The sequence below is a fragment of the Columba livia genome, chromosome 2 (assembly GCF_036013475.1).
Source record: "Columba livia isolate bColLiv1 breed racing homer chromosome 2, bColLiv1.pat.W.v2, whole genome shotgun sequence".
In the NCBI taxonomy this organism is placed as follows: domain Eukaryota; kingdom Metazoa; phylum Chordata; class Aves; order Columbiformes; family Columbidae; genus Columba; species Columba livia.
This window is the reverse complement of record NC_088603.1, coordinates 45,867,754-45,890,615: the sequence shown is the minus strand read 5'-3', so window position 1 is coordinate 45,890,615 and position 22,862 is coordinate 45,867,754. Positions and strand designations below refer to the sequence as shown.

At 39.9% G+C, this 22,862-nt stretch overlaps 1 protein-coding gene across 1 annotated transcript in view; it reads right to left on the bottom strand.

The window, feature by feature from the left end:
• LOC102093355 (collagen alpha-6(VI) chain) overlaps positions 1–9,500 on the bottom strand; it is a 43,251-nt gene extending 33,751 nt beyond the window's left edge. The window contains exons 1-6 of the mRNA XM_065051654.1: positions 9,409–9,500; positions 7,880–8,491; positions 5,194–5,772; positions 3,547–4,161; positions 1,999–2,559; positions 175–738 (exon numbers count right to left, since the gene is read on the bottom strand). Of these exons, the coding sequence (XP_064907726.1) occupies positions 175–738; positions 1,999–2,559; positions 3,547–4,161; positions 5,194–5,772; positions 7,880–8,491; positions 9,409–9,499 (3,022 nt within the window). The 5' untranslated portion in view covers position 9,500. The remainder of the gene's footprint in view (positions 1–174; positions 739–1,998; positions 2,560–3,546; positions 4,162–5,193; positions 5,773–7,879; positions 8,492–9,408) is intronic.
• Between the last annotated feature and the right edge of the window lie 13,362 nt (positions 9,501–22,862).

The window sequence follows — 22,862 nt, the reverse complement described above, 5'->3', positions numbered from 1 at the left end:
GGGAGTTTTGAAAGCTCAGAAACTGGATGCTGGGTAGAATTCAGTACTGAACTCAACAGTTAACCTAAGATATTTTAAATGAGTGCCATTTCCGTGATTGAAACTGCAGCTTTGAATAAAGTTTTAGCAAGATTGCTCATGCAGGAATACATTACTGAAAGTTACCATACTTACTATCATCAGGAGTTCTACTGCAAATGTCAAAAATGAGGTTGCTTATTATCTGGCTTAGAATATCAAAATTTTCAACATAGAATACCATATCACGCTTCCCACTAATCTCTTCAAGCTGAGTTTTGTTTGCGTTAAAAACTCCAACAGAGTAAATAATAATGCCTTTATCTCGGAGCACTGTGGCAGGGCCTTTAACATCATCTTGTGATTCCCCATCTGTGATTAGGATGAGAACTTTTTTAACTGCATGACGTGAACCACTACTGGTTTGAAAGTATTTAAGCATGAACTTCAGTGCTTCTCCTGTTAGTGTGGTGTATTGAAGAGGAGATATCCTGTCGATAGCACTGAAGATATCGCTTTTGGTGATGTAGGTGTTGAGCTTGAACTCTTCTTTTGGTTCATGGCTGAACTGAACAACACCAATCTGCACTCTGTCTGCACCAACATCTGTTCTGTTCACCAGCTCTCTCATGAAGTTTTTCATTTTCAGAAAATTCTCATCTCCAATACTTCCAGAACTGTCCACTAGAAACATGATATCGCCTTTCATTTCTTTGCAGACTGTCAAGGAAAAAAAGATTTTTAAGCTTACGGTGTTTTACTTTTTTTTTTGAGAAAAAAACCCAACAGCTTAAACAGACAGAATAACCTCAGAAATAGAAAAAGAAAAAAAAAATCCAGAACAAGCCTTTTCAAACTCTAGATTTTATTAGTTCATTGGTAAGTTATGATTGTAACTAAAATACTTTACCTGCTCAGATCTGAACAAGGACATTATTAATTTCATCAGTTTGCAATTCAGTCAGCATTAAATCACAGCAAGCAACTGAAGCAGCATCTTAAGATCAGCAAGGAATTTCTAAAATAAAAATCTAAAGCCTGTTGCTGTTTTAGAGCCTGAGAAACCTGAAAATTCTCTCTCCTCTTCAGTGTGGTAGGAAGCAGCAGCTTATTTTACAGAAAGAGGTGAGCCAAATGATAGATAGGTACAAGTGGACACCCTGCACAGTGGTGGGTCACATTTAAGCACATTTTTTAATTAATGTTTTACAGGGTTGTAAGAAATAAACTGGGGATGGAGTGGACATATTAGTGCAACACAGCCTTTGCTTGTTTCCTGGTGAATGCTGGCCAGAAAGCTACCATTTAGAGAATGCTTCTTACTGTATTATTACTTTAAATTGTAAAACTGTTTTATTTTGACTTCAGAACATCTTGATTCTAGAATCCTATTTGAAGTATATGCTGTGCCTATCTACACTTGATAAAAGAGACTGGCTTGTTTGAGATAAGGAAAGCAGGCTCAAGAGCTAGCTTTAAGAAAGATATGTTCAAAATCAGATACATTCACAGACCTAGTTCTACAGTGGTATGTGATTTTGGGTGTCTTTGACATTGGTGGCTCAGTTTCATCGAATCATAGAGTGGTTTGGTTTGGAAGGGACCTTTAAAGATCGTCTAGTTCCAACCCCCTGCCATGGGCAGAGACACCTTCCACTAGACCAGGTTGCTCAAAGCCCCATTCAACCCGACCTTGAATGCTTCCAAAGATGGGGCATCCACAACTTCTCTGTGCAACTAGAGAATAAAGTCTGTAATATACAGGAAATAGATGCTTGGAAATAAGACCTTTTCATGGTATTGCTCAAAATTTAAGCAACACAATAATTACCATCACCCTCTGAAAACTTCAGCTGACTGTGAAATTATTCAAGCTAGAAAAATGTACCTTACATTATTAAAGAAATAACTTCTCTATCAAATCAAAAGGAATCTGATTATTTTCTTTGTTGTCAGGACAAAGTGAAAGCATGGTCTTACCTTCTGTGGTACAGATCTCTCTGGTAACTTCGTTTTTTATATCATTCAGCAAGTCAAATTCATGTACAAAGTACACTCTCTTTTTCACTCCTGCAATCTCATAAAGCTGAGTTACATTAGCTTCCCTCACACCAACGGCATAAATGTTAATCTGGTCTTCCCTAAGTTTCATGGCTGGTTCCTTCACACTGTCGTGTGACTCTCCGTCTGTAAGAACAATTAGATGGCAAGGCACTGTAACTCCTCGCTGCCTCCTGGCCTTTTCAAACAATGGCTTCATGTAAGCTAGAGCTCCCCCTGTGTTGGTATTTCCATATATTTGCCGAATATTTTCAATCCCTTTTATCAAATCACTTGCTGAAGTATATTTATCAAGTTCAAACTCCAGTTCATTAAAATGTGAGAACTGCACGACTCCAAGTCGAACTTTACTCATTCCTATGTCAAACAGCTTAATCATTTCCTTCAAAAAATTCTTCATATCCATAAAATCCAGGTAGTCAAGACTTGATGAACCATCAACAAGAAAATAAATGTCAGCTGCTTCTGTGTCCTGGCATCCTATGTGGAATGAGAAAGTCTCCATTACATCACCATTTTGTGCAAGGACAGATCAACTATCTCCACTCCTTTTGTAACACATAATAAACTAATACATGGATTAAGTCTTCATCTGCTAACAAGAATTTGGCAGACTTAAACTGCTAGGTATCTTAGGTATGGCACCAAGAAACAAAGCACTGTTTATTCATGGCTATATGACTGCTGGAAAGAACAAAACTAAGAGCTTGGAGTTTTCAGATACATCTGAAATGCTTTTAAGCAAAAACCTCCAGTGATTCCCAAACTTCAACCACCAGAATTCATTATGTACCATTACATAGCCATGTTAAACATTTAACCAGTATGATTGGTTTTACTGTTGCAAAGGTTTCCATGGAGCAGCAGCAGTCTACTTAATGTTCTCATAGTCCACAGCAAGAAACCACTGACTTTTCATGCTCTTGGGCATAAATCCACAGGTAATCTTTAGTGAAATATCTAAGGCTACTCCACTGTTATTACTACGTTCAGATGAGTTTGAAAACTTCAGACATTTCATTTTGCCAAGACACACACCCTGGTGGCTAAGATCCCCATGATGTACACTTTCTTGTTTATTTTCTAGGTTTGATCAAAATAAAGGGTAGACTGACTGGAAGGTTAACAATTCCTAGGGAAATCTCATTCAGATTCAGCATCTTCCAACAGATCAAGCTCTAATGGTGCCTTAAATAGGTTTTTAACTTGCTCTCTGCCAGTTTTAGTCCTTCCTCTTAAATAATGGTACAAATAAACAATCTTTTAATACTACTGAACTTTAGCAGTATGCTAATGAGTAAAATGTGAATCCACGTTCAATTTTAAATATAAATTCCTCTTCTCAAAGGTTCAAACTGAGAAGTTCTATTTGAGAGCATGAGAAGGTTCTCACAACCTCAATCATGGTGAGTCTATAGTTAAAACCCCTTAACCTGGAAAGAACTAAAGTTATTTGGAAAGCTTTACCTGTTTTGAGAATCATGCTTCTTTCAGACTGGACATAGAGTTTATTTTGTATCTGATTCAATAGCTTCTTTCGAAAAACTGTATTTTGCCTTTGCAGGTCAGAAAACTCCTCGAGAATGGTAACATACTGCTCTTGAGGATAAGAAGCTATTTGGACCAGCTGTGCACTGGAAGCATCTTTAACACCTATGGCAAACACTGTCACACCACTTCTCCGCAGATGAGTAGCAACATCACTCACGTTGTCTTGAGAGTGTCTGTGGGTAACCAGAACAGCTATTTGCTCTACTCCTTGCTTCTTTCTGCTCCCAGCACTTTCAGTAAAGAGTTTTAGCCTTGTGGCATTAATAGCTGCACCAGTGTTGGCTTTTCCTGACCCAACAGAAAGGTCTTGTATTATCTGCAGAATTTCAGCTTTGTTTGTGTCTGTGTTCAGATGAGACACCACTTCTTGTCCCTCAGTGTACATCACCAGGCCAATTCTTATGCAGTCCTCCTTCACATCAAATGAGGATGTTAGGTTTTGCAGGAATTTTTTTAGTTCTTCGAAGTTTGACTTTGGAGTACCATGATCAACTGTAAACACAATGTCAGCAACCAAGTCTCCATCACATACTGCAGTGCAAAAAGGATGAGAATAAAGCAGTGTTAGTGGCCATTTTCCATATTATTTCTACAATTAACTATGGACTGTTGAGTGGTGTTTTTTGGTGTTTTCTTTTTTTTCTAAGACAAACTTTTCTGCTTTATTTAAAGTAAGACAAGTTTGTAAAAATGCTTTTTAGCCAAATATGACAAGCTACTGAAAGACAAACTGATAAAACCTCATTTTAAGTTAAAATAAAGGATCAAAAGATAAGAAAAGCTGGGAGATACAATAACAGAAGTGTTTATAGTTTCCATATGAAGCATATTCATGTAACTACAGCCCTTGCCTGTATTTTCTATTATATTGATCCAGAAGATACATATATAAGGTTATTGGTTGGACAATGCATGCTAAAACACCTCAAGTACAGGGGTTTCTATTTATTTTTTAATTACTCATCTGATATATATTAGAAAAACCTCAGTACACCAACTTATTTTCAATACTACAGGAAGAGTATAAGTTTATCAGCTGTATCATTAAAGATTTGATAATGGAGTCTCTAATATAATCCATCAATTCATACTTGCCAAAGGTCCTCAAAGACTATTCATTAATTTACTAATTGTGGAGGGTCCATAGCCTCACAAGGAATTGCAGTTCACTAAAAGATACTAGTTGTATCTACCACCAATGTGTAAAAGCAGATAAAGATTGCTTCTTCACCTCCATTGCTTTAGTATCAGAGAATAAAAGTGCCTCATACATTCCTACACATGAAAATGCACCAAGTTTTAAGAACAATGACAAGCACAAAGCTTCTTGGGCATGAGACTATATCCAACTCATCCATATTCCTATTTCCCTATTTTAAAACATGCTAAGGTATTTAAAACCCCAGCTAACATATCCCTATTCTTAGCTTTTCAGCAGCTGTTGTATCTTAAATGTCACACAAGTTTCTGGGGATGAGAAGGTACATGAGGCCTCGCATAACTTGCATCAGACTGAAGGTTTAAGTCCTTAAATGTCATCTCCCACATTACTGATTTTCTTACCTTCTGCTTCTTTAATGCTCTCCATTTGGAACTCTGCAATAATATTGGAGACATTTGTAGAAAACATAGGGAGGTCCCATTCCTTAGGAAAAAAATAAGAGAATGACTGCGTAGCCATCAAGTTCAGTTGTTGTATCGCAGCTTCATATATCCCAAGGGCTATCACTTTCACTCCATTGTCTTGTAACATCTTCACTGGCTCTTCCACATCATCTTCAGAAGGTGAAGAAGACAGGACCACTAAAACCCGATTTCTATCTCCTCCATTAACTGAAATACTTCCATTAACTTGGAAATACCTTTCATAAACGTAATGGAGGGCATTGCCAGTGTTTAGTGGCCCATCTTGCACTGTTTGCATTTCTTGCACATGCATCAACATTAGCTCCTTTGATTTGTATGTGTCCAGTCCAAACTCTTCATGAACATCATCATTGTACTGGACAAGTGCAATACGGTATTGGTTAGATTCTAGTGGCAGATTGTATATCAATTTGCTAATAAAGTCTTTCAAGTAAGGAAATGCATAATTTTCTGTGTCCTGTTGGCCAGGAATCAACAGGACAATATCTGTAGTATCTGCAGAGGTCACACAAAAACATAGTATTAATCATTTTTAACTGTCTCCAGACACAATGAACACGATGTTGAGGCAATAAAGTGACACAGTGCTCATTCAGCAACAGTCTTGGAACAGAAATAGAAAAGCTTAAACAGTTTCTATACTTAGAAGCTGGTCTACATATTTTTTAGTTTTTAAAAGCCTTTTCACCATTAGAACATTTAACTAACGGGGTTCTAGACAAAGGCTGACTTGTCCAACATCTGAAATTTTTGCTGACTTTAATAGAGGCCACATCCATGGTTCTTCAAGATCAGACTGAAACATGAATTTGAGGAAAGACTGACATCTTATATTTCTTATAAAGGAAATGAATTCTTTACATTACTCCTAGTAAAGAAAAACCTTTCAAGTATTCAATTTCATTCAGAATTAAATTGAATTCTTGAAAGCAATTTCTTTCCTATACCCTCTTTCAGTTACAAACATCAAAGGCCTGGTTTTAGTTCATATTTAGAAATATTTCACATTTTGAAATATTTCATATGTCAAAACCCAGCACAGGAGTTCTGCTCCAACTAATTCTTCACAGACCCTTTAATGCGAGTTGTTATGGAAATGGAAACAAATTTTTCAATGAATGGAATAAAACACACAACAAAGCTGCAAAATACATCATTTGGAAATTGGCAGGTTCAGAGCTGCTTGTCAGTGCCAATTTTGCCACCTGCACCCACTATTCCTGCATGACACAGAGTCCCCATGGGGAAAATCACAAAGTCATTAAAGACAAGCCTGTAGTTAACATGGAAGTTGCTCAGGAAACTTCGGTTTATGCTTTCCTACGTTTGCAGTGATGTTTTTTGCGACCTTAATTTTCTCTCTGCGTGATGTTTGCCTAATACAGGAGAATTCATACTTTTACTATATATGTTTAGCATTATCTGAAAAACTCTGCTGAAAGTTCAGTGATTTTTTTTTTAAAGGAAACCCTACACATCCTTTTTCTACTTCAGCCCTTTCAGGGTGGGAAAACAGCTTTATCCCTCAGAAGTTTTATGCAGATTTAGGAAATTCATATACACTTAAAAATTAGTATTTCTTTTACCTTGCTGCTCTCACCAAGGAGAGTTTAGCCAGCTGGATGAAAAAACTGCCAGCCAGAATTGCTCAAAGCAGTAAAAGTCACATTTCTCCCCAGAGCAGCACAACTGCACAGGAGTTGCCTGAAATGGGACATGAGATCACTTTCTGTGATCACTCTCTCCTGTAACAAATCATAACTGTTCCACTCCTTCCCTTCCTAATGTTCCTCTGTATGCTAAAAAAACTCTAAGAAAATGATGTTTATTCCATAAAGGGAATGCAGAGTTTAGGACCCACTATCTGGCAAATATTTTAAAATCAATAAAAAGCTGCCCTAATCGCAGAGTAATATCTTTTAATTCCCTGCAAATGCATTCACCCTGTGGAACTCTAGTAGTGTAAACTGAAATATGAAAATTATGCACTTTAATAATATCTGTAAGAAGTTCCCTGCACCAGCGATGTCTGATCTTCAGCACAGAAATTTAGTGTGGTGCTCAGGAGACCACATGCCTGTTGACTCTCTCACAGCTCTCACTGAGGATGCAGTTAGAGTTGCATCAAAACTCCCGTGCAGAGTCTACTGCATATGCCAAAACTGTATTTCAGAAATGCAATACACATACTCAAAAAGTAGGAGTCTAAAGAGGGGATAGAAAAGATTAAGACTACAAGCAGTCTTCCCATTTTATCTGCCACAGAGCTGCCTTAGTCCAGCTGAATGGTAATGAGCCTACTCCATCAAAGAAAAGCCCACAGGTGATGTTGTGCTCTTTCCTTTTCTGTGTCTTCCAGCTGCCTCTCTCTACAGAACATGCAATATACATTAAAGATCACAAATGCAATATTGTCATCTAGCCACAAGCCCAGATTAAATATTTGCTAGCTGATGTTACTACTCTAATGCTGCACAAAGGTTATCTTAACATTTGGAAATACAATGCAATATAGTCCAGTTTTTCTGATGGATTTTTTTCATTAGAATGTTTAAAATGATCATTACTCTCCATGGGAATGACATGAAGTAGCACTGCTTACCTTCTTGCACGGCTATATCACTGAAATCAAGTGTACTTATTTCCATTAAGTCGCTGATGTTTACTTGGATGATATCATCTATGATCTGTGGCATATATTTTGAGAATTTAGGCAGCTCCTCTATCACTGGATTTTTGTAATGAAATGGTGGGGTGGCCATCTCAAAAAGGTCATTATATGAAGCTTCTTTTGTCCCTATCGCTATTATCTTTACTCCAAGACTCTGCAAGCTTCTGGCAGTTTCTCCAACATCATCTTCTGAGGGTGCTGATGTTAAAATCACAATGATGTTTTGCTTTTTTTTTTCATCTGCTGACTTTTGGAAAAAGGTTTCATAAGCCTCATCGAGGGCATCTCCAATTTGCACTGAACCCCCACCCTTAAGTGTAAAGTAATTCCTGATGTGATTCACCATAGGACCCTTTCTTCTGTAAGTGTCCAGCATAAATTCAGTGGACAATTCATCACTGTACTGAGCAAGTGCCAGCCGATATTGGTTAGGCCCTATTGGTAGGCTGTCAATCATACGGATCAGAAATTTTTTCACATAGGGGAGAGATGAAGGTTCCATAGTGTCAGAGCTGTCAACTAAGACGACAATATCTGTAGGGACTGAAACACAGAAAATTTAGTTTGCTACATTGCCTTTCTCTTCTGGATCTATAACATAGTCAGACATTGCAACTGTCAAGAAATGGGTCTTTGAAAGAAATTCTGCACCTCAGTTAAATGTGCTAGTGACCCCATATAAAAATAGATGCCTGCAGATGAGGAAACCTCTAGTCAACTGCACCATGACAAAATTAGCCAGATACTCCATCGAGCGTAGTTTCACTTAGCAACCCAACAGCATAAAGGAGAGCAGGACTAAGATATAGCCTCTACCTTTCTGTTTTGCTTGCTTACACCTAAGCCAGTCTTATGTAGTCTCTCTAGTGCACAAGAACATTATGTATGTAAAATTTTCCAAGAATGGGAGAGTTCACTGTTTCAGGAGAAACATAGATTAACCAGCTTCCATTGCCATGGAATGGCTTCCCTTGCCATTCCCAGGCAAGGCTGCACTTTGGGAAACGGCCAGCCTCACCCCACCTCAGCTTAGCTCAGCCTTCCTGTCCCCTCAGTGTCTCACTTCATACCTCACATCATGCTTCAGCTCACACACCTCAGCCCTGACTTCACACCTCACACTTCAGCTCATATCTTGAATTTCATTTCACCCCCAAAATCTCAGCTCTCACCTCACACTTCAACTCACCTTTCAAACCTCACCTCACCCCACAAACCTTGCCTTACATCTCACACCTTACCTGAAACTCATCTCAAACCTAACCTCACAATTCGTTACCTCCCACATCACATCTTACACCTCAAACTTCACCTATTGCCATCCAAACTCAGCTTTGGCTAGCTGCATAGAAGTTTCTTTACCCTCTCCAGCTTCTCGCCATTATTTAGTGCAAAAATGGTGAGCAAAGGTTTTTTTTCCCCCACTAAGAACAGGATTAAAAAAAGAGATAATAAAATACCTGTGTTCTGGGAAACAGACATGTGCATCTCAAAAAAGATGAAGAACAAAGCCAACAGCATCTTGATCTCAAGGCAGAGTCCTCTGAGCATCTTCTCTGAGGGAGGTGAAAAGATTGGCCACAGTCAGAATATTAAAGAAACTGCTCTTTAACCACATGTGTGTATCAGGAAAAGCCAACTCCATTGAGGTCTAGATGCATCCTGCTTTGTAATTTTTTTAAATTTGGATGAAAGTGGAAAACACTTAAATAGCCACCTGTTAATCAAATGGTAAATATTACTACAAAAAGTATTATTACAAAAAAGTACCTTTTAAACAGCTATTAACCCTTAATGAACAGGCATGTTTATGATTTCAGGAAGGATGTGTATCTTATATTGAAATACTACTATCTTCTATAAAAAGGCTTTTTTTTTATTTTTTAAAGCAATGTATAGTGAGAAGCTTTTTACACAATACTGAAAGATGATCCAGCTTTCGCTGATTTTCGTGGGAGCAAGACTGCACTCCAAGGCAGTGTGAACCTTTTTTAGCTGATATTCGGCATCCACTGGGTAATAGCATTCAGATGCTGAAAGCTTATGGAAATAAACTAATAACCAAAGGGGTGATAGGTCTCCTGAATTTTGCTCCTGCTCTTTATACCCAGTATGAAAGGAGGAGGAAAAGTCCCATTTAACACTGAGCTTTTCTATTTGCACTACACTGAATTTGAAGAGCTGCAGGAGTAACCCTATGCCAGATAAAGGCTATTTCAGTCTGGCCTGTGTTGTGCTTTCAGCCCTGCATGTAAACCAGAACTTCAAACATCTCTGGGGGATCAGTCACCCTGGATCATCTCTATAAAGCGAAGTCTTCCGCATGTCAGTTCAGCTGCCAGCTGGCAGAATTTTAAAAGAAAAAAATAATTCACAGAAATAATTTCCAGTCTTTCTTAGAAAATTTTAAGTAAGTTATCCTGTAAATATTCACCCCAATCTCAGGCTATTATCTGTCCATGCCTGTAAACATCCTGCTTTATGGAAATACTATGCCCATAGCTGCTTGTGCTTGGAGCCAGAGCTGGTGCGAGCAACTCTGTGGACTGGGTCAGGCTCCTGGGAAAACAGCTCACCTGTGGGGAAAAGCTGAGTAAGAAAGGTCCTGGAGAAGCCCCACCTGGATCCTCTGCCCTTTGCCTCTGGGGGCTGCACTGCAGGGTGGTCTCTCACCCTCAGTCCATCCCTGTGCTGCACTGGAGGCATGAAACAGCCCAGCACCCTCCTCACCTGGACCCTAGCCCAGGACAAAACTGCCTGGCTCAGCCTCGGACTAACCAGGGACTTGTCGTGCTGCTCTAAGTAATTTGATACATTTGCCCCCCAAAATTCTAGAAAGCCACATTTCCTCCTTTTTCTGACAGCACTGATAAAGCACAGTCTCTTGCAGGACAGTGTAGGAGAGCTAGCTCTCAATCCCTGTCTTCTAAGGAGGAAATCTGAAAAACTTTATGTTGACGGATCTCTACCATCAGTGGGAGTAGTCCTTGCCTAGAACCAAAGGGAAACGGGCATCTTCAGCTGCTAGGTGATTAAAGTTTTGGCAACTGGCTCTGCAAGAAATCTTTGCTGTCACTTCAGATAGCCGAAATGGGATATTGTGTTTGTATGCCTTGTTATTCTTGTCTTTTATGGCTATTTCATATATGTGGCAAAACTACAGTGGTTTTCCATCATCCTCCATAGGATGGAGGATCTTGATTTATAGTATAATTGAGAGTATTGTTTGGCCCATGCTTGCTCTAAGAACGTTTTAGTATCAATAAAATCTGAAGTAACAGCTGAAATAATGAGTATAAACTCTGCTTCTTTTCACTTGCTTTAATTTTATCTGACAAGTCATAAACGTTCAATCTATTTCATAAAAAATAATAAGCTTATTCATTTAATAGTTGATTTTATATTTTGCTCTCAAGCATAGCAGAGGAAATGCAGGACTACTAGAAATACCTTAAATTTTTTATTGTCTCTGAACTAAGGTAATAATAGTCAAAGTACTCAATAAATGATGCCACTGTAAAACTTCAAAATACTTGTACACAAATGGCTAAAAAGGACAATTCATTTAGGAATGTCTGCCCATCTGAATGGACACAGAAACAGTGTTAATTCTATTGTTCCTTTAAAAGCTTCTTGAAGGAGAAATTTCATATTACTGAGCAATGCTTTTAGGTACAAAGTAAACTTGGATGAAGAAAGGGACATTTGTTTCTTAAGGGTTACTCTTAAGAAGAGTAAGCCCAAAGAAAGAGAAGGGTGAAGGCACACACATGCTCCCAAAGTTGAGAAATCACAGGTTCATATTGTATTTAAGGGTGCTGTTTTTAATCTCTAACTTATTCCTTCATCTTTTACATCATACTTTACTTTCAGGGTTATTAGTATGTTATTTGCTAAATATGGATATATAAACACACATATATGTATAAGAATGATTAGGAAACAATTGACATAATTTGGAAAGCAAGTAGATTCCCCTTGGAAGGGTGCAATAAAATAAGTTAGTCAGCCCAAGCCACTGTGGGAGGAGAAAGTGGTACTCTGTTTCTGCACAACTGAGCTGAAGTTCTCCACAGTTTTGCCCAAGGAATTTCAGGGAGCTCTGGTGCTGCATTCAGGATGATTCTTCCCATGACAGAGAGGAACAGAAGCAAGAAGCACCATACCTATGCTGCTCCGCACCTCTGCAGGGGCTGGGGCTGCTGGCCAGGACTGGAATGAGCAGCTCCTCCAGAGGGCCAAAGAAGTTGGGAGATGCTCGCTCTTTCTGGAAGACCTTAGCGAGTAGGCAGGTAGCTGTTTAAAAAATCCTACTAGTCAGAGACCAAGTCTTTGTGAAGCCCTGTCAGCCACAAGAGAGTACAGGTCTCTATGATGCATGTTCAGGAGGACACCACCAGTGAAGGACAGCCTACATAACCTACTCTGCTCTTACAGTACCCTTGGAAGTTGTATTTTTTCCAAATTCTCCCTATATAATATTATATTTATTTCACTACTGCTTGTAAGTTTAAGGTTCATTGTTCATTGCTACATTTATAGTTGTCCTTTTACAGTTTTTAGTCAGATATCCTGGAAAGTGATACCCACTACTGATTTCCATGCATTGTCATTACATATACTATTCCTCGTTCCTCCCACTCACAGAACTAATTCTTTTCTATTTATCAAATCCAAATGAATTATCTTTCAGTTACATTTTAAATATTTTAATTTTCAAGAAAAGGATCACCCAGCATTGTCCTCATAGCTAGGCCACTACTATCAGTGGGTATCATTCATCTCCTATAATAACATTGCTTTTATTAAGTGTTGGAGCTGTGTAAGGTTTTACCACCATTCACGCCTAACTACATCCATGTGTATAATACTAATAAAATCTGAAAGACTTCATTTACTTAAGTCACCATCCTTTCAAAATCCTCAGTGCATCGTGTTAGCCTGTGTCTGTATGTGTTCACAACTAAATATGAATACACATGCATACTACAGAGGGAGAAAGAGGAAAAAATCCCCAACCAACCAACAACCAAAAATCACAAGTCCAATAGCTTTTAGAGAAAATCAGTAGTAATTTCAGAAATTCAAACCAAAGCTTTCACAGAGCGACATATTAGCAAATGAATACAAAGAGACAAATTTCTCAGAAGGAGAAATTTTCTGTTGCTGTTTTTTTAAATAAATCCTTTTCTGATAAGCAGAAGAGACAGTTTATAACACTTACCAGACAAAGGGAAAGGTGTCTGAATGAAACATTTCAGACCATCAGGGTCCCTAAATGGCTTATGGAGACTGATATCCTTTTATAGGGTTTCAATTAATTTGTAATGAAAAAATCCTCCCACGATATTATTAGATACATTCTGGTGGTTTGGAAGCCTCTTAAAAAAATACATATTTGCTGTTTTGCCCTCCTCCTATCCTTTCTCTTTTCCCTTCTTCACCTCCCACCCCTTTTTCTCTGGCCCAAATGCCAAACTGACCTTCAGGGCTGAGCTGTTTCAGACACCAGGAGCAGCAGCTCTGTAATTCACATCTGGCTCTTCCATGACATCTGTCTTCTGGGATTTTGGCAGTGCAGTCTCCCACAGCTTTCCTCAGCTCTGTACATCCACATCAGCGAGGCAGTGGCCAGCAGCTCCTCCAGGGTCATCAGGGTTGCTGGTGCTCTCTTCTCTAGCTGGGACTAATATCTTAACACTTCCAGTCACCATTTTTCAAGTCTTGACCAAACTGGTTGGGGGATGGGGCATTTGCACAGTCTCATTAGAATCCATCAGGGAAAATAAATGGGCTACTACAGAGATTTGTTGGCTCTAAGTGCCTCATTTTACACCATGATAATTCCAGCCTTGCTATCCTGCACTCTTGGACTGCGCTTTCATTGTTTCACTTCTCAAAATTCAATACATCTGTAATATCACAGACACTTCTTGGAATTTAAAAAATAGGTTCAGTGTATAGATGGTGGTTAGCCAAAAACTGCAGTTGCTCTGTGTCTATGTAACATACAGAAACCTGTTAAATTTAAGTCTAAAATCAGGTGCTGTAAGAAGAAAAATCCAAATAAAGCCTTATAAATCTATCTAGAGTCTTTGAGGCTATCTCAAAATATTTGTAGACTTGTATTCACAGGCAACTGGAAATTTTTTGAATGCAATTTGTTGTTCTCACATTTATTTCCACTTCGTGTTGCTAGTGGATGATATTGCAGGACACAGGAAATACTATTTTTAAATAATCCCACAGGCTGATGGGCCTGACAGCACTAACTACTTATCTCCATTGATTTCAAAGGAAATATCACCATGAGAAGAATTTAATAGTAAATTAAAGCCTTGATTTACCAAAATCCTGAAATGCTTTCTTGATGCAGGGGCAGCCAGTGTACAAGCAAAAAGCTGCATCATGTTCAGCCACAGACCACACCTCACATAGTGAAATGCATGGAAATATTCTCCAAGATATTTACAGAGGAGATGTAGGTTTTGCTGTGTTTCATCCTCACAGAGCTTACTCCAGTTTCCTTCAAAATCACAAGAATATTTTGGGTTTGCCTTTTTTTTTTTTTTTGTGAGGGACATCAGTATATCAATCTCATGAGATGCTTGCAAATACAGTTGTCTCTGTTCCACCTCTGCTGAATCAATCGGTGTGACACAGACTGGAATCTCTGGGTCTCAGAGATCAGGTGTTACAAATTCCTGCCTCCCTTTCACAACATACAGGACATCGACACTTCTTCCACAACAACATGGGCCTCCAGCAAGATCAGCTGGTAGATGTAAATCACCCAGCAGAAGCTGAGCCTGAACAGGCCAGGTATGATGCAGATGGGAGATAAAGGTATCTGGAAGAGTTTGTATCCATGATTTAGCTTTCTTGGATTGACTGTGTGCACCCTTCTTTTTTCAATGCAGTTCAGGAATACTTTGGGACTCTTCCTTATCAACAAGAAATTCTGATATAACAGCATTTCCTGGTAACGGTTCCTTTTACTACTGCTTGGCTAGGAGACTCTGCTCTGAGCCAGCCAGTTCTGGACAAACTCTGGTGTAATGTACAGCAATGCAATATGTATGGATGTAAAGCCAGTAGCTCATTTAAAACTCCAACAAAGTTACAGCCAAGCACTTTGTTTCCTCAAGAGCTCAGACTCTGTTAATTTAAGGAGTGCAGCAGAGGCTGCTGCACTCCATCACAGATATTGGGGGGTAAGTTACTCACAGCTGAGATAGGGAGACAGGACCAGAACAGGGATAGGATAATTGCAATGTCATCTTTCACTGCTAGGACATCTTCTTTGACAGCACCGGCAGTCCTGAACTTCAACAGAAATTATCTAGATAGTTGGCTCCTGATGGCCCTTCAGACCTGCCATTGGGGTCACAGCTGCTAGCACAGGCTTGTCTCAGGAATTCTGTAGCAACTTAAGAGACTTCTTGTCACTGAAAGTGCAAATAAAAGAGAATCTTCCAGAATTTAAAGCTGTGGTTTAAATTATCCAAGAAAACTAATTAAAGAAGAGGAATCATATGTTTTTTCCCCCTTAGATTCCCCTAGAGAACACTTGATCTTTTTCTTCATATCACTGTTGCGGTAAACCCTTGCCCTACCTTCCTGTAGATCTGAGTTAACTGGTTGTTCATGTGTTCTCAGCTATTTGTATAGGCTTGCAATAAATATCTGGAAAGATGTAATACACGGCCTCTACCTAACAGATGTTTTAATCTGATAAAGACACCAAATAGGCCCTGGGTTTCACAATTAAACACCATATTTCTCAAATGAAATGGAGTTGATCTTCCACCAGACGAACTTTGGAGATAACAATAAGATACTTTTTTTTTTTAAAGGGGGGATGGGATTTGGATGTAAGTAATCCTCTATTTTCTCTAAGATCTTGAAAATTGTCGACAGATATCTCTGAAGCGTGAAACACACATATACCCAGAAAGAAAGCAGGCAGTCTGGACAAAAACAGGTCATACAAGATGCTTCACAATGCTGCTTGACTCCAGAAAACAGTGGACGTACGTGGTGAAGGTGGTCACTTGGATCTTTCCTTTGGCTTCAAGTGAGACAGTGATGTACATCTGCTAACAGACCGACCTGTAGAGTTCTTGGAGAGGAGCACTGCTATGGGGCTGCCAAGAAACTTGCTATAGAGGTTCAGAGACTGTCTGGACTCTTCCTTCTCTCTTTCATCTCACGAGAAAGAGCAGGTCCCAAGAGCAGAGCACATACCATGTAGAAAATGGCACATAGATCGGTCTGGAAAGATAAAACGGGCAGCAGACACTGAACTTGCACAGAGTAGAGGTAATACTAATGAATAGAAGGTGGCACCTGGATGGATTTGCATCTGCAGAGAAACATCCTTTGACTAAAGAGCCCAGCATGGTGTTACTTAGTCAAATCAGCTTCACAGTTTGTGAAAATTCCTGGATTTGTCATTGATGGGCAGCCTAATACAACATTAACACCACTGCCAGGGGCTGGGACAGTGCCTTCACCTGACACACCTGACAAAGATCTGGACTATTACAATATCCAAGCATGAAATTAACAACCTTTAAAAACTCTGTTAGAGACTGCTACGACATTTCCACAGTAAGACAGGCTCTGCTCTGAGAAATGGCCTAGTTGAGGGGGAGAAGCGAGACAGGAAAGAATGTCTGATGACCACTTTTGTTCTGTATTCAGTGGCAGCCATCATCATGTAGGGAATACTTGTCATTATCTCACTTTGTTTCTTCAGTATGAAATATTTTGTGTGTGATTTTTACAGCTCTTTTTCCAGTTTATTTTTTTATCCAAGGAAGCATTAAGAAAGCTGTTGCTGCATCTACTACAGAATCATAGAATTGTTTAGGTTGGAAAAGACCTTTAAGATCATCAAGTCCAACTGTTAATCTAATACTGCCAAGTCCACATATCTTTTAAACACCTCCAGGGATGGTGACTCAACCTCTTCCCTGGGCAGCCTGTTCCAATGCCTGACAACCCTTTCAGTGAAGAAGTTTCTCCTAATCTCCAATCTGAACCTTTCCTGGTGCAACTTGAAGCCATTTCCTCTGATTCATGTAATTTCTAGTAAATCCATGAGGCCACACCTACTACTAATTCTTTTAGCATTACACTTTGAAAACAGATTTTCTGAAGAAGTGAGATTCAGTTCTTCATTCCTGAAAATGAAACAAATTCAGACCAAGTGTGTTCTTAAATGCCCTTTTGGAGATGTCTCTTACTAGTTTGTTCTTATTTCTTCTGCTCTTTCCCTCAGTGGCATATCATTTGATATAACACTGCTCTGCTGTGCTGGGTTTTCAGGTTTATAAGCACATGGTTATGAAAATGGAATCAGCCTCAGTGCAAGTTAAATACTCTTCACTTCTGCCACTTCCACCACACAACCAGTAACCCATCACATTCCCAAGGGATTTTTGCTGCCTTTAGGGAAAGCTGAGGTTTGCCATGGTGCTAGTGGCATTGCCTCAACAAGTACAGACTGCAACAGCTGCACTGCCAAAGTCACAAAGACTTTGTTTTGGCCACCACAAACTATAGGAAGAGATCAGCCTCTACATCCTTCCTTCCACTCCAGGGAAGTATCTCACCCTGCAAGATCTACCAGCTAAACTTTTTACATGAGAACTCCCAAATCCCATCAGGTAAAATGTTTAGGCTTAGCCCTGAGACTTGCTAAACTTTTGTTTAGTTTTTCCCCAAACCAGGATTATTTTGTCAGAAGTGGGTTACATAACCTTAACATCAACAGATCTGAGAAGGTGAACAGATAGCAAAGGAGAGGCAGTGACCTCCCAGTTAGTACTGCTACCGAAAGACGTGCAAATGGCAGGCCCTCAGCAAAACAAAGGTTAAAGTACCTCAGGCACTACATAACAATTTATTTGTAGAAAAGAAAGCTTTACACTTGCCCTTGCAAAGGTGGAAGCAGGCAGTGCGGGGCTGGTTCAGCAGCCACAGCCCTTCCACGGGAAGACAAAATTACTAAGCAGAGATAAATAACAGGGAAATCTGTCTTTTTTGCAGGAATCAGTCCTGTTCCTTCATTGGACTCTGAGTTTGGCTTGTCATGCATCAATAAAGAATGATGTGTCCAGCTGTCCCCCATTCAGAGTTACAGAAAATGCTGCTAAAACTGGTTGCTTTTGGCAAGATATGCAGAGCACTTGGTCAGTGAAGAGGAAGCAAATAACGTAAGTGTTTTGCTAGCTATAAACAAAAGGTTTTAATTAAAAAGAAATTTTACATAATGTTTATGACAGTGGCTGGATACCAGAACATGCAATTGCTGCTGGAAACCTGTTTTCCAGCTGGATTCACTTAGGCAACCTAACTGTAGGCAGCAGAGTTGTTCTGGAGCAATCAAGAGCAGGGCTAGCCAGGAAAGTCATTTGGAGCTTACCTATATTTGTACATGTGTTATATATGCATGTATGATCTGTTAAAAAGCAAGGGTGGGTGGTTGTGTTACACATACTTCTTAGCACAACACAAAGTAACTCAATTTTGAAAGCAGACACAGCTCCCTCCAAGCTCTAAGTTTGCTTTACAGCTCTGGGCAGGTCATTCAAGCAGCCTCTGGATGACACTACCTTGTTCAGCCTTAATGCCATGTACTTGCACCTGTTATGGAAGAATTTCACTAGAATGTCCCAAAATAACAAATGAAGCTCTTTTTCTCCATTGTGGACATGAAGGACCAGTCATTAAGTAGAATGTATTTGCCTAAGCCTCAGTGAAAGAGGTAGCAGCAGGAATGGCTAATGCAGTAAAGGAATGGAAAAACAAGACATAAAAAGGGAAAATATTGAGAGCCCTTGTGGTAAAGAGGAAAGGTTTTCCTGACTGTCACACACTGGTAAGGGCTCTGTGTCCAATGAACTGCACAAACTTATGCTAATGGTTTTTTGCTTTTTTTTTTTTTAATGCAAAAATTTCTAATCACAATAGCTGGTTTGCTCTCATGGCAAATTGTTTCACTGTCTTAACAAGAGACAAATTGCTGTATATTTTGGCAGTTAGCAGGGTTCCCACAGAAGCAGTACCTACACAGCCACAGAACCACAGCATGGCTCAGCCTGAAGGGGACCTCTAGAGGTCATCTGGTCCAACCTCCCTGCAGGGCCCAAGCAGGGTTACCTTGAGCCAGTTGCCCAGGACTGTGTCCAGATGAGATTTTACCATCTCTAAGGATGGAGACTCCACAACCTCCCTGGGCAACTTGTGCCAGTGTTTGGTCACCCTCACAGTAAAAAGTTCAGAGTTCTGATGTTCAGAGGGAACCTCCTCCTCTGTTTCAGTTGGTGTCTGTTGCCTCTTGTCTTGTCATTGGGCACCTCTGAAAAGAGCTTGGCTCTGTCTTCTCTGCACCCTCCCTTCAGGCATTTATATATATTGATAAGATCCTCCCTGAGCCTTCTATTCCCTAGGCTGAACAGTCCTAGCTGTCTCAACCTTTCCTCTTACGTGACATGCTCCAGTCCCTTCAACATCCTTGTGTTCCTTTGCTGCTGTTGCCCAGAACTGGACACAGTACTCCAGGTGTTGCCTCACTACTGCTGAGTAGAAGGGAAAGATCATCTTTCCATCTACTGGCAATACTTTAACTAATGCAGCCCAGGACACAATCAGCATTTGCAACACGGGCACATAGCTGGCTCATTCAACTCTGTGTCCACCAGGACCCCCAGGTCTTTTTCTGCAAAGCTGCTTTCCAACTGGGTGGTGCCAGCATGTACTGGTGCAGGGAGCTGTTACTTCACAGGTGCAGGACTTTGCACTTCCCTTTGTTGAGCTGATGTTGAATAAAAAATAAGAAAGGAGCTCTTGAAGTTGTACTTCTTGTTGAATTTCATGAGGTTCCTATAATCTCATTTCTCTAACATGTCCACATCTCTCTGGCTGGCTGCATGACCCTTTGGTATATCAGCCACTTCTTCCAGTTTTGTGCCATCTGCAGACTTGCTGAGCGTACACTCTGCCCCATCATCTAGATCATTAATGAAGATGTTAAACTGGACTGGGCCCACTATTGACCCATGTGGTCCACTGCTAGTGACCAGCCTCCAACTAGACTTTGCACCACTGATTACTATTCTCTGGGCCCAGCCTTTCAGCTAGTTTTCAATCCACCGCACTGCTCATCAAGCCCACACATCAATAGCATGTCTATGAGGATCTTATGGGAGACAGTGTCAAAAGGCCTTACTGAAGTCCAAGCAGATGATATCCACTGCTCTCTGCTCATCTACCAGGCCAGTCATTCAATTGTAGAAGTTTGTTGAGTTGGTCAAACATGACTTCCCCCTTGGTTAATCCATAATGATTACTCCTGATGATTTTCTTGTCTTTCTTGTGCCTGGAATGGTTTCCAGGATGAGATTCTCTGTCACCTTCCCAGGGATCCAGGTGAGGCTAACTGGCCTGTAGTTCCCTGGGTCCTCCTTCTTGAAGAAAAGAACATCTACTTTCCTCCAGTCTTTGGGTACTTCTCCCAATTGCCATCACTGATAGAAGATTATTAAGAATGGCCTTGCAACTAAACCTTTCAGCTGCCTCACAGGTGCATCCCATCATGGCCATGGACTTACGTACGTTCAGTTTGCTTAAGCATTCCCTGACCTGATTCTCTTCCACCAAAGATAGCTTTTCCTTGCTACATATTATTCCCCTGCTCTCCAGGACCTGGGATTCTTGAAGGGCTGTCACACGCTGAGAAATTGCACCAGGTCACTAACAGCAACGCTGCAAGCACCAAGGGTCTATGGGTCAGTGAAAAGAATAACATTGACTTCTTACGCATTGGTAACTGCCAGTCCCATTAAAATCCTGCACATGCATCACACTTTGCCAAGATGCGATGGCACTTACCTCATGTCTTGAGGAAGAACATAAGTCTCACATTCCATTTATACAGGATCCAAATGATAGCCAGGACATGTACCAGCCTTGTTACAAAAGGTAAAATTTAACCCTTACATGTTTCAGAAGAGCTGAGCTCCTTCCTCATTAGAAAAGCTGGTCAATTCACCTGTCAGATATGTAGCCAAATTCAGGAGGTAGAAAATAACACAGGAGGTAGAAAATAACACAAAGCCAGAAAGCTGGATTTTTTCCCTTAAAATGCTTCACGTCTTTCCTTGCTCTAAACCAACCTAGTCGCATTAAATTAATTAAGATATGTATCACTAGGTATAATTAATATAAGATGCTATCTGAAACCTTTTACAATTTAGTACTGGATTATGAGCACTTTCACATCATTATAACCCTTATAATAAAAAATAACCAAATAAGCAGGGGCATTAAATTTACTCACTTTGATTAAGCAGAACTTAGAGACAGTGTTTTGGTCCCAAGAAGATCTGTTCTCTGTTCATCATCTTCCTTTTCAGAGGACTGGGCCTCAGAATTCAGCTACTCTGGATTACAAAACTCTATTACAAAATAGAATATGTGCATTTGGGCTGACATATTACAGTAGTAGCATTAGGTTTAGTATATCTACCTTCTTGCACTTTTTAAATGACAGATTATCTTAACTAAGGCCCTCACCAGCATAAACATCAGACACAGGTTTACTGTGGCAAAACTAAATTGTTCCCTAAATAGATTTCTGCGTGGCTTGACTCTAAATACAGCCTCTGACAACATCCATAAAGAAGCCACTTCCTTGTTATTTCTGAGAGATTCATGTTTCTTCTATAGTTTGGGAAGAATTTGGGATTGAGCAGGAAGAGGTTGTCCTTAATTCACACAACTGAGCAATGAGTGGGTACATCTTCAGAAGACTGCTTTAATTAGAGGACAGAACATTGCCAAGGGTTCAAAAAATGTAGGTACTAGGTACTCCATTATCTAGAGCAATGTTCTGAAGCTTAAGCACCCACAGCACCACAAGTACATTATCAGAAAACGTATGAAATTCAGCACCTAGATTTCTCACAAAAGCCTGTTAAGTACGTAGAAGCAGTAACACCAGAATATTTAACTGGCACTAGAACTTAGTATTTCCCCAAAACATTTTACCATTTGCTGAACACTGATGTTTCGCAACTCAGTGAAATGCAGCAATCAAAGAAGTCTGGTCAGTTGCCCACAAAGTAAGTCTTTTCATATGATACCTTGTGTAACTGACCTGAATTCCTATAGTACTCCATAGATCTGAAAAGGAAAAAAAAAAGCCTGCAAATGCTTGTGGTAGCTAGCAGATTCCTCCCTTTGGAAAAGAGCCCGGGGGGGTTATGCCAGGAATGAAAGAAGAAGGAAAAACAGATTAGGGTTTTGAGAGTCATTCTTCAAGACGGGTCAGCTGGTTGGTCTTCTCTCGTGTTGCTCTAGGAAGAGGGTCCTCAGCCAGCCTCAGATAAGGAGATGGAAGATGTTTGTAAAAGAAGCATGAGCCAGTTAGTTCACACAGACATAGACATTTCTCCTCATCGAGGAAGAGGATCCCACGCAGTGGGACTCTTCTCTCAGTGAGAAACAGTAATTTTGAGCCAACAGCAAGACTAGCCCCAGATAACAAGGGCCAGCTGAAAGAGATGGATTGCAGGTAGCTGAGATTCATCAGGGGACTCAGTGTCTCCTGGGCCAAAGAGAATCCAAGACACCAAAAATTGCTTCTGCTACAAGAACAGAGATGTTAGATTTTTTTTACTTGTCCCTTCCAAGGAAAAGAATTATTTATCTGAAGAAAATTAGAATACTGAAGTTCTAAAGGAAACAGGAGGTCAAACTGCCAAGCTGTCTTAGAGACATAATTTATGTGAGTCTCATTTAAAAAACAACCTAGTTCTCCAAAAAGGCTAACTCACTTCTCATGTACATCTGGCTTAAGAGGAGGGAACCACTGATTTTGAAAAAGGAGAGAAACTACTACCAA